The 12,709-nt window shown below is 46.6% G+C and overlaps 1 protein-coding gene across 2 annotated transcripts; it reads right to left on the bottom strand.

Annotated features, from left to right (window-relative positions):
• GRPEL2 (GrpE like 2, mitochondrial) lies at positions 1 to 11,962 on the bottom strand. Of its 2 annotated transcripts, none has more exons than XM_057409816.1 (4): positions 11,880 to 11,962; positions 6,585 to 6,753; positions 5,641 to 5,722; positions 1 to 4,281 (listed from the first exon to the last, which is right to left on the bottom strand). In XM_057409816.1, the coding sequence occupies exons 1-4, from the start codon at positions 11,945 to 11,947 to the stop codon at positions 3,926 to 3,928; spliced, it is 675 nt and encodes a 224-aa protein (XP_057265799.1). In that variant the 5' UTR covers positions 11,948 to 11,962; the 3' UTR covers positions 1 to 3,925. The 2 variants fall into 2 exon arrangements, with proteins under 2 accessions (XP_057265799.1, XP_057265800.1); XM_057409817.1 differs by lacking the exon at positions 11,880 to 11,962 and adding an exon at positions 7,525 to 7,791.
• Positions 11,963 to 12,709: the final 747 nt, after the last annotated feature.

Raw genomic sequence — 12,709 nt, 5'->3', positions numbered from 1 at the left:
AACTGCAATGCTTTTTTATTAGCAAATGGACAGTATCTGGACATCTAAAGGAAATCAGCCCTTTCCAACATTAACTCAAATGTTGTTGTCAATTACTTGCACCACTCCCGCACTTCAGTCTTTGTCTTTCATACTGCGTCAGAACCTTTGGGTAAACAAAGAGCAGAGAAACACAAAACAATACAATATATACAGGCTTCCCAACAACTAAAAGAACCTAGGTTTTTGGAGATTAGCAACGCTTTGTTCATTTGCCTTTGCAAGTAACATCAGAGCATCCCAAGTTTGAAAATAAAAAAATACTACAATATTCACAATAGAAAACTTAAATACAGGGGGTTTTAAAAATTAAAGGACTGCTAATAGCTATTGATCTATCACAGCTGTCTCCCAACAGCAGCTCTGCTGATGAAGCACTGAGAATTTAAGGTCCACAAAGCAACATTCACATTCTACACTGCTCCCGGTCAGAGTTCAGATGCCACTGCACTCATGAGACAGCACAGCTGGAGACTCATCCAGGAGCTCAACTCATATACATCCCACCAAGTGCAGCAAGGTCACAGAACAAGGCAAATGCCTACATTGCTGGTGGGACTGCCACCTCTCGAAAGCATAAATGCAGGTCCATGCACCAACACCACCTGCACATCTCACCTAGCTGTCTGCATTCCCAGCTCTCCAGTTTGTGGCTGTGCAAATGGAGTGGAAGTGACTAAGAGGTATGTCCACTTCCTCTCCTCTATCCTGTCCCTGTTAACATTCTCCTCTGTTTTACTAGTCATTGGATAAAGTGACCGGAGAGAAAAAGCTCATGGGTTGTCTCCTCTCTGGTGTAACTGCAGAGTGCAATGGAACCGCAGCAGGGGGAGGCTGCCCCACTGTGCTGAGTGTGCAAGCTTTACACAAACAGGGCAGACCTACAGAGCAAGCACCTACAGCAGAGAAACTCAATCCACCCGTACGCAATCTCATCCAGGAGAAAAGAGATCATAAGTGTGCTTGAAAGGCAAGTGAATCAAGTTTTGCCTAGGAAATCTGGATTCTGCAATGGAATCCAGGTTTGGTTATTTCATTTTCACTTCAACATTCAGAGGAAGCAGAAACAAGGACAAACAACAGCTACAGTATTTATCTCTTTGGTAACGTCTGTAAAAGTCTCTAAACAATGGGTACATCTTACAGTAATCAGCATAAAAGCCTGGTAAGATCCTGGAGAAGTTTCATAGATTGAAAAAAAACAGGGAAAATAACTTGGCCCAAATTAAACAGGGCCTGCAGGAAGGTGAGAAAGACTGCACAGGAACTGGATCCCTCAGATTCCTGTTCTAGCCACACAGCAGTGCCTCAGTGAAACTAGATCCCCCACACACAAGCTGAATCAATAACCTCTTAGTACAGACAGAAGGTTTGGAGTGCATTTAAGGATATTTCTTTAAGGCAAAAATGGGTGAATACAAGCTGAGGAGGCAGGAAGGCTGGCAAATAGTCTGAAGGTGGACCAAGCAGCCACAGAACACCTTCACAGTCAAGGGGTTCTGTGGGTCTATTTAAAGACGATTTGGATCCCATCACTTCTGGTCACACACGACTTTTAAATCTGGCTCAGGTAAGCTGCAGCCTTGCTACAACAGAAAACTACCTGTTGTATAAAATGCCTTTGCTTTTGTTTAGTTCCTTAGAAAGTTTCACATTCAAGGTTAAGTTTTCATAACCAGCTCTTCCTCATATTGCAAAAAGACTCGGCTGATACAGCACAGGCTGAAGAAGCAGCAGAGAACCAGTGCTCCTTCCAGCTGAAGACAGTTTCCTCAAACAGGCTGCAGAGAGTCTTGAGGCAGAACAGCAAGACTTGCATTGCCACGTCTTGTATTTTACCTGTTCTTTGTCTTGGGTAACAGCATAACCTGGTGGCCCAGTCAGCATGCAGACCAGAAAAACAACGAACAGGAGGTCCTGCATATCTGAGATTTCCAACACCACGTTACAACAGGAGCACCGAACAAGAGGTTAGTCCAAAATGATCTAATGCTGCCATGAAGCACTGTTTCAGGGTTGAAAACACAAGTACCTGCCTGAAAACCTAACTACGCAGTGGCAGAAAACTGCACTTCAAATATATCTGCTACCGAGTCACCCCCATAGAGCTGTCACCTAAGCAGCTTGCATGAAGCATATTAAAAACATGCATCTTCCTTAAATTTCTGGACTGACAGTCATCAACTGCACAGAGTCTCCCCAGATCACTGTCGATAGCTGCTAAGTGAAGGCTGCGGTAATCTTGAAGTCTACCACAAAAGGATTATGCAACTGAAGCCTGCAAAGGAATGGGAGAAGAATAAGCTTCCTTCCAAACCAGTGATGGGATCCAAAATAAATAGCTTTTGGAAGTGGGTATCAAATAACTGCCAGGCCATGGATCCAATTCTAGCAAGTAAAAAGGCAGGAATTAATGAATCAGCAAGGATCAACCTGAAAACAACCATTCCTGCCTTGGCTTTGTGTTGTGCAGACCACAGGCTGGTTTTATAAAACTCTTCTGTCACTATACTGTTTGCTTCTCTGTAAAGGGTTACATTCTGATCTTACTCAGTGACTGCATCCGTTCAGCTGAGATAAATGGACTCCCAGGCAAAAGGACCACTGGGAAATACATATGCCATGCTGTGACAACAACATGCCTGCAACTAAGAGGATGGCTTGAGGTCAACTTTCACTTCCTCAGCTTTATGCTTCTCTTGCTTTCTTGTCACTGCTGCTAAAATTGGTTCAAGGGCACTTCAGATTTCTAGTAGAAAATATTTCTCTTCTTGCATCAAAACCCCAAAGGTTTAACATTTACTGTGGGCACACAAAGGTAGAGTCTGAATGTGAACTGGAAGTTGGTGTTATCTGAGTACCATTATTGGGGAGCTGAGAAAATAGAACAGTCCAGATTTCCTGCTTAAGGGCGCATCTCCATTTTGCCAGCAGCTGCAACAAAGAGCATATAGTTTATCATGCTTCAACGCTGCACAAATACCCATCAGGGAAGAGAAATTACTCTCCTCTAAAATACAGGTTTTGGTTAGAGAAAAAGAGATTTGAGAACAGTTTTCTGTTTTCACCAAGAACCACAACCCCTTGTTTTACCTTTAGGAACAAGGAGGTAAGCTGAAATTTTACCTGCAGAACAAATATTAACATATTAGTCTGACCTAACAACCAAATTCTCTTCAAAACCTCAGCCCTATTCAACTGTAGTACAAGAGAGATTTCATTAATTCAGGATTCTTTTCCTGAAGTTGAATGGAAAATAAGAAAAAGTTGCCCCTCAATGTCATTTCAGGTGATGATCTTCATCCCCACCTGAAGGGTCTGGGGACAAGGGAAGACACCAAAACAGCCTGATAATAATACCCAGCCCTTTGGGCTTTTTCTCTTCTGAGTGCTTTGCAAAGAAAAAGCCTCACCACATCCCTGTGAGGTAGGTCAGTAAGTATTATTATACTCCCTTAATACAGATATGGAAACTGAGGCAGAGAAGTGACTTTTCTGAAGGCTGCTGCAGGAATCCATCTCAGAGATGGAGCCAGGAGACAAGATTCCTTAGCTCTCAGAGAATTCCCTTTCTCTCCCATATCTCCCCTCTTCCCCGTACAAGTCTTAATGGAGAAATGAGCAATGGAGAAAGGGGCTACAGTGCCATGTTTCTGACAAATAGCAGGACTCCTAGTACTACTTACTCCACATACCCCAAAAAGGATTATTAAATATACAAGTACCTTAGAATGAATGCCAAAATGACTGCACACATTATAAAGAAGCCAACATACAGTACAAACCTAGCTTAATAAATAAGTAAAGACATGCAGCTGCAGTTGTCACTGAGTGCTAAGGGGTCCTCAGCACAGCAAGGTCCCAGATGCTGGTGGGCAAGCCCACGTCATTCCTGTGACTCTACTGCCACACCGACGAGCGCATGTCTGATGGTGCGACCATGGAGTTTATACCCATCCTGAGTCACCAGTGCTATCGTGCCCGGCTGCATCCCCTCTGCTGGCACATGGCAGACTATTTCATGGTCATATGGATCATATTTGCCACCAACAGGGTTCATCTTCTGAAGGCCATGTTTGGCAAATACACTTTGCAATTTGGCCTCTATGAGAGAGAGACCTTCGTAGATTTTCATCAGGGTTGGGTTTGGATTACTAGGCTCTGCTTCTTCTGCAGCGCTCTCAGCGGTCTTCTCCAAGATATCTGCTACCTCCACAAGGTCTTTGCAGAAACTCTGGATCCCTACGGGCACAAAGAAGCAAGAAGTAAATGAAGGGTAGAACATACAGAGCTACAGCACTGATGACAGGCACAGTCACAGCAGTTTCAAAGCCCCTTTAAAGCTGCTAACTGAATTGCTACTTCAGCAAGAGCAGACAGTGTCTTCTGTATCCTGTAGCCAAAGCTTTAGCATTACATGGGTAATTATCAAGATTCCCCAGATCAAGGTGTGTGCAGGAAAGGTACATCCATAAATACACACAAATATATATAGTATACCTGACAAAGCAGACCATTAGTGTTTCACTCCAAGAAATTCTAGCAATTAAGACTTGCCATTTAGGACACTATTCCACACATGGTCTCACACGGTCCCACAGACAAATGTTTTGCCAAGCCACTCACACAAATGCCCATGCACATGGGAAATAAATACAATGGGGGGAAGTAAAAATAATATATGACCATTCCAAGGTACAACCACAATTTTATTCGTAAGTTAAAACCACTGTGGAAGGCTGGACAGAATGGTCCTTGGGTTGGTCATCAAAAGTCATGCAGTCTTTTTCATTAGAAAAAAGGGGTTAGATTGTATACATCAGTAGAAGTGGTGCAGTACACAGTGCAGAAATGTCAGGAAAACCAGCCTCCCTCAGTTACATAGATGCTGTAATGAACTTACTGGAAACACACATTAGGAAAACAGAGAAAGAAACAATAGTTAGGTTCCGTCAATAGTTGTACATACATGTTTAAACAAGCGCAGAACGAAGAAGCATGAAGGAGAAGCAACAAAGGAGCAGACAGAAGGAGACTGATTACCAACCAGCTCATTGAATCATTTATGTTGTCAAAGCTACAAATCCAGTTATCTTCCCTGATATTAAAGTATTTCTTATAAAAGTTTTAAGGAACATCTGATCTGGGAATTTACAACCTTTGTCCCAGGCAGGATCTACCTCCTAAAAGCTAGAGCAGAAGAGAAGCTGTTAATATGGTAAAGATCACAACCTGGTAACACGGCTAAGAGTACATCATACACCCTTGCCAGAGCTAATTCTCAGCACGCAGAAAAGCCTGAAATTTCAACCAAGTCAGGAGAACTGCGCTCAGCTGCACTAGACCTATTCTATTTAAAAAACAAAATTAAAAAAATGAAAAAAAATCACAGAAGAGTCACTGAGGTAACCCTGACAGGACACTGCTGGACACACAGGAAAACAGTGAGTAAGCCCGGACACCAAGAGTCCAGGCAAATATCATGCCAGACTTTACAATGACTGAGTGCAGAACAGGGGCAGAGAAACACTGCTGATCAGCCCTTTATACTCAGACAGCCATGATAGTGCAGTAAACACATCTCAGCCTCCTTTCACTTACCAAAGAGCTTGGCATCTTCCACAAACTTCTGTGTTCTCCTCCGGACATTCTCAGAATCTGCCAAAGCTTTCCGGTATCGCTCCTGTAACCACCATCACAAGGGGAGACATCAAACAAAGAGATAAAACCCACTTCCTGACAGCTGGCAATCCCTTAAGCTTTAAATAGAGCCTGCTTCAGATCAGAAGGTTGTGCTGGGCTCCTCCTTGTCATTACATGCAAACCCAAGTCCCTCTCCTGATCCATCAGCACAAATGCAACTCCCTCAAAAGACCCAAGTGAAGGCCAGAAGCATTTGGGGTGCAGCTCAACTGAACATCAATGACAGGCTGCTGCTTTTTGCGTGACTCACTGCAACTACTGAGACACTCCCTCCTCTAGCAGGCACTGGTGGTCCCAGCAACGGCTCCACAAACGGCTGATTTATCACTTGGTGCAGTAGTATTCTCAGGGTGATTATCTCCAGAGTTGCCTGGTGCTCCGGTATTTAATCCTCTCCTTTGTCACATCTGTTCTTCAAAGTTCCTATAACGTGATCCCCACCATCTCCACCACACCGCTGTCACTATAGAGGACGTCCCTTCTCAGACAATCCAGATCTGGTGCAACACAGTATGTGATGCTAATTACGACAAAGCTACTGCCATTCCCTCTGTACAATGCTGTGAAAGAATTGACCAGACCATCTCCAACACACAGTTTTGCCTGTCAAGATCATACTCCCAGTGTCTTGCTCCTAGGTACCACTGACAGATGGCGTTTCTGGGGAAGGCAGACTGTACTTCCACAGTGCAACCTCTCACACTTAAAGCACAGCTGCTTTGAAGTCTGCCACAGCACAGCGGTGTTGTGTATGTGCTATAGGGCTTACAGACAAAGCTGGGTGTGAAAGACAGACCAAGTCACAGGGGCTGAATGAAAGATGCCACCAGCAGCATACTCACAGTTAAATCTCGGACTTGTTCTTCCAATTTGATGGCTTTGTGCTTTATGGCACAGTCAGAAAGGGGATGCTTGGGCTCATCATGGGGATCCTCTGGGCCGCACTCGTCTCCTGTACTTCTCTGCTGAGCTGCAGTGCTGAAAACACGGGGGGACCCCCTAAAACATAAGCTAACGACAAAGAAGGGAAGTTAAGTAACAACAGGCTCAACAAGAATTTGAGTTTAGTGTTGTTACTAAAAGCAGCTCTTACAAAAGGCACACAGGTTCTAGATAAAATCTTAGCTCCTCTCAGGAAATACAGACAAGCAGCACAGAAGCACAAAGAGATGTTTTGAAAACTTCTTTTACTTTACACTCATGTCACTACAGAGGCTGAACACTTCCTTGACACGCCTTGCAACGACTCCGATTTTCACACGTAAACAAGCTGTGGGTTGCATTTTTGCTGACCCCCAGTACAGGCAGTCAATACCAAATGGCAAACTTCAGCAAGCTTTTGCAAGGTAGTCTTGAGGAGTTGAGCAGTATAAAGCTGGTTTTAGTGATGTAGAAAACCCCAGACACAGTATTTGATGTATTCAGTTTTTCTCCTATTGAGCAAAGAGGAGAGTTTGAAGCTTTTGCCAATCAGTTCTTGCAAAGTAGCACTCGCTAGACTGAACCAGCTTTCACACTGACTGCAGTTAAGAGATGAAAGAGAACTGTCAGAGACATGACCAAGTTTTGTACACCCCAAATATTCTGGAGCCTTCTGCCAGGACCTTCACAGCTCCATTAGCTCTGGAAAAGGGATTGAGCATGCCAACTGAAAGTTGTGCCTAATATTCTCCAACAGTTCTAAGCACTTAAACTATTTTTATCTCTACTGGCAATGAAGTCCCAAAGGCAAAAAAAAACCAAAACCCAAAACAAGCCCAAGCCCCAAGTGCTGAAGCCTACCTTATCTGCAGTGACTTTTTCATCCCAAGTATGCTTTTCATCTAAAAAGCACACTTGCCAAAGGTTGTGCTGGTACAGCAGGTGGAGCTCACCCAGGAGCTGACTCCACAACTTGCAGATGAGATGATGAAACCACCACAGAGGCGGATAATTGGGCTGAGCTGCATGAACACCGCCTCAGTAACAACCCCACAGGTTTCCCAAAAACTGGATAATAGAAGTCTGGCTGAAAACGGTTAGGTCAGAAGATGATCAAACCCAGTGTGAAAATACTTTTTTGCTTCATTCTGTTCTTTTCTAAAAAGTCCTTCTCCGGCAGGAACAATGCTGTCACTGCCAGAGTGAAACCAAGAGCTTCCACTCCCCCTCCTACACCACTTTTACAAACGGACCTAGACAGGACCCGTTCTTGCCAGCATGAGGCCAAAGCCTCAGCCCATCTCCCCTCTCATGACTTTATACAGGTCTAGACCTAGAATAGGTGTACAGAAGAAAGTTCAATTTCCTTCCAGATCAGCTCCATTCAGGAAACACTTCAGTATACACTTAACAAGGAAGGGTATCTCCTTTTTTGGGAATGCCTGAGCTCTTCCTCTGAGCAGGGCTTTCAACATCCCCTTTAATAGAGGGGTTTTGCATATACTAAGTGCACCTCTACTGAGTCAAATGAAGCATGGCACGGAAATCACTGTGCTGGCTCTGACTCAAACTTGTGTGTTTATACAGCACAATTCAACACTGCCCAGAGATGCTAATTCAGGCTCTACAATCAATAGAGTGAGCTCACAATACCAGGCCTGCACCATTAAAAGCTTTCTTACTTTTCAGCAAGGCTTATATTGCTCAGTTACAATGTCACAGAAGAGTCCATCATTTGTTTCTGGGTCTGTCAAATGGACCATAAGACCAAAGTGCAGTTCAGTAGTCCAGCTAAGCTGAGCTTACAGCAGCAAATGGAAGGGACATGTTTTGCTCCCCTTACTTCAGTACTAGAGCTGTGCAGAATGAAGCTGCAGGGAGTTAAACCAGCTGAAAACTAACCCTACAAAACAAAAAGACTTTTCTGTGTCCCTGAATAGGTCTGCTGACAGATCAGATGAGTGCAAGTGCCAGTACAGGAGACATGAAGCCTGGTGACATGTGGAAGGGAGAATATGGGGAAGGGAAGAGGTGTCCCCCTTTGGGTGGCAGCCAGGGCTCTTTGACCAAAGCACAGTTTAAGAGGTTTATATGTGCCCTAGCATCTCCCATCACCCCAAATTTAACAGCCCAGATGTTGCCTCAGCGTATCTTTAGTACAAGGTTGCTAAATACAGCACTAATGACAAACTTCCTTTTTCCCAACTGAAGGCATTTGCATATGAATTTTTTTATTAAGTACTTAAAACACTATCTGTATGTCAAACCGTTCCTTTTCAGCACACTGCATGCCAAATACTAGTCCGAAAGTGCTTCTGCTACCTACACTTGCTGTAGAATAAGATGTTCTTCTCATTTAATCTTTAAAGAACCAGGAGAGGGGCTGTCACCAGGCTTTTTTAAAAGAGCTACCCAGCCACTGCAGTTCTGGGTTTCAGGAATGCCAACACAGAAGATAACCCCATATTTTATCCCTGGCTGCAGAGATCAGTTTAAGGCACAAGACCCCATCTCGAATGATTTCCAAGATGCTTGCCACCTTTGTGTGTTGACTGGTTAACACAGCACTTTTTCTAAGTTACAGAAATTAGACTAAATTGGAGGTGAGGACACAGGACCCCCTTCACCAAGGCTTCAAAATCAATCCATGAAGCTTTAAACAACTGCATAGCTTCCACTGTAAAATAAAAGGTGTGTCCATGGTAAGCACCAACTACAAGCTCTGTCCTTTACCATCTTACCTTTCACTTAAAGAGCTGCAGGGACGGAAATTGGCCGTGCTACAGATGAAGCAAGGAACCTGAAATGCAGCTGAGGAAGCAGCCTTGGCAGGCACCCCACAGGTTAGACTCTCATGCCTTAAAAAAGCTACACAAATGAGTTAACTCTTGCATCCACGAAACAAAGGTGCGTCATTTCCCTCTGCAAGTGATTTACACTACTCCAATGGGTGTGTTTTGGTGTGTAGGAGAGGGGCAGGAATGAGCTGGTGCCTCAGCTGCAGGGACCTGCCTACGTGAAGCAGAGAGTTGCCTGCATGGACTCCTTTCTCCAGCTCCTGAAACCGAGCCACAGAGCATTCCCCCATGCAGTGACATGCCCCATGCATCGTGTGCTGCTCAGACGAACTGCCTTAAAAGTTGTAGGCAGGATGCAAGAACCACAGACTGACTCCAAAGGAAATTCTTATTATGCAGAATTGAAAATGCCACCCAATTTACATCTTCCTTGCCACTAAAATGGGCAAGTGCCATTTATAGTCTGTCCACTGCACTGTGCTCCATCTTCAAACACAGTCTTGATCACAGCCACCCTAAAAATAGGCAGAAATCCCCCTGGAGGAAGTTGACACATCCTAAAGTGACAGACACATGGAAGTCCCAGAGCATGTGAAGGGATTATACAACTAAGCTGGTGATACAGAAGGATTTACAAAGTGATGTCACAAAACCAGACAGATAGATGTAGCAGACAAGTTGACTGTAGCCACATGGCTTAAGCCAACTGTCCTTAAAGATCATAATTTACGCGATCAGAACACCCCTCTGTGGTCAGAACAACAGTATCACCTCTTTCTGGAGCATAGGCACGATGGTGAAATGTTCCAAGACTGTCTTGTTCCCTCTGAACACAAGGGTCCTACCACACCTCTCCTTAAACACTCCCTCCTCCTCCCAAATTAGCATGACAAAGCACGCAAGTGGTGAGACACACAGAAACATCTGCATTAGCAGTGGTTTAACTCCATGAGCTTGCTTTGGCAGGAAGTCTCCTAACGACCCCCAATTACTGTGCTCAGTTTCATCAGGAAGTGATACCAGAGATCAATTCTATGTGGATTCCTCTCCCATGGAACTGGAGCACACAACTGCACCTTAACACAGGACAGAGTTAAACTGGGCAGCAGGCTCCTGACTGCAGTGAGTTTATAGAATCACAGACTCACAGACTTGTGTTGGAAGGGATCTTAAAGCTCATCCAGATTCAACCCCCTGCCACAGGCAGGGACACCTTCCACTGGAGCAGGTTGCTCCAAGCCCCTGTGTCCAGCCTGGCCTTGAACACTGCCAGGGATGGGGCAGCCACAGCTTCTCTGGGCACCCTGTGCCAGCGCCTCAGCACCCTCACAGGGAAGAGCTTCTGCCTAAGAGCTCATCTCAATTTCTCCTGGGTCAAGTTAAAGCCATTCCCCTTGGCCTGTCCCCACAGGCCCTTGTCCAAAGCCCCTCTCCAGGTTTCTTGTAGCCCCTTTAGGCACTGGGAACTGATCTAAGGTTCCCCGGAGCCTTCTCTTCTCCAGGCTGCACAAGCAACCCTCTGTGGATCAGCTCCCATCAAAGCCACCTACTTCCAACTTGGTGCACACTGTGAACAGTTTTCACATATATATGAGCATATAAAGGGATGACTTTCACCAAGCACCTTTACATCTAGTCCCACACACCGCTGCTTCTATTACATGCTGCAGAATTATTTTAATGCATTTAAATGGTCTTTTTTTTTCTTCCACGGGAAAACCCCCTCTAGAATAAACTAACATAGAATAAACTTTTCTGCCCACATTTTACTCCAATAACCAAAGCACCTGTTATGGATTTCCCTTTTACAAGCCATATCCCACCATGTCCAAAGATAAGAATGGACACTGTTTTTTCTGCTCAATAGCGGCCCAGTTAAACGTATCCTCTTCCCTCATCCATCCAGAGCACGCTGAGAGCACAGGTGCCGCATCACTACCGAGGATAAACCCCAAGGAGCACATGCAACATGTAATTCACGCATAAATGGTTCAGACAGTCAGGAAGAGATGCAGAAATCACCCGTGGATACGTGTAACGGCAGGACACAACCTCACACCGCGGCTCACTGACCGCAGAAACGCCTTTCGCTAGGAATTACAATTAATTCCTCCTCAAAATGACACGTTTCCAGACAAGAGACTGATTATTGCGAGCCCGTTTTTGTCCCGGGCCTTCTGACGGTGGGCAGCGCTGCCCTGGTGAGGGGAAACTGAAGCCCTCCCGGGGGTACGGGGCCCTCCCGGCGCCGCCCCACACCCGCCGGGCGCTCCGGGCCCGGCGCCGCCGCGGCTCCTCGCCAGGCCCGGGCCCGGGGCTGCCACGTCCCGCACCGCGGGGCGGGGAGGGTTCAGCGCCGCGGCCGCGAACGGCTGCGGGGACACGCGGCCGCTCCCACACTCGCACCGCAGCACGTACCTGCCCCGCCGCGCCGCGCCGCCGAGCGAGAGCCCGCTGCCGAGCCGCCGCACGGAGCGGGCGGCCATGGCCCCGCACAGCCACGGCGCCGCCTGCAGCGCAGCGCCACCGCCCGCAGACTACAGCTCCCGGCAGCCCCTGCGAGGCCCGGCGGGCAGCGCAGCGGGGCCGGGCCGAGTTTGGCGGCACAGTGCATCGGGGTGGTGTGGCTGTGAGCTGAGGGGTGATAACGGGATGGGTTCAGCTCTTGATCAGCAAATACCAAGCGGCTTGGCCCAGCAGGCGGACCCGAGGTGGAGGAAATGGTGCTTCTTACCTCTTGGTAAAGAAACAGTAAAAATCCCCCAAGCGGTGGCGGTGTGCCTTTGACGGGTCAGTCAGAGGTGGGGAGGGATCTAACGGGAGTGTAGTGACAACGGGAGGGGAATGGCTTTAACCTGCCAGAGGGGAGACTGGGATGAGCTCTTAGGCAGGAGCTCTTCCCTGTGAGGGTGCTGAGGCGCTGGCACAGGGTGCCCAGAGAAGCTGTGGCTGCCCCATCCCTGGCAGTGCTCAAGGCCAGGTTGGACACGGGCTTGGATCAAGGTGCTCCAGTGGAAGGTGTCCTTGCCTGTGGCAGAGGTTGGAACTGGATGAGCTTAAGGCCCCTTCCAACCCAAACCAGTCTGTGATTCTATTATATGCCTGTAGTAGGGTCCAGCTCCAGTTCTGCCCACTGTGGGCACAGGCTCCTTGTCTCCTTAGTGGGAGAGGTGAAACTTGGAGAAGAGGGTTTCCACCCTTTTCTGATGGGAAATGGGGTGGTGCAGCTGCAGGCCTGGAGGGGACAG

This window comes from Pezoporus wallicus, unplaced genomic scaffold, assembly GCF_028554395.1.
Source record: "Pezoporus wallicus isolate ANWC-B61680 ecotype Strahan unplaced genomic scaffold, APGP_CSIRO_Pwel_v1 contig_4309, whole genome shotgun sequence".
Taxonomy (NCBI): Eukaryota; Metazoa; Chordata; class Aves; order Psittaciformes; family Psittacidae; genus Pezoporus; species Pezoporus wallicus.
The sequence above is the reverse complement of the archived record's forward strand: the minus strand, read 5'-3'. Positions and strand labels throughout refer to the sequence as shown.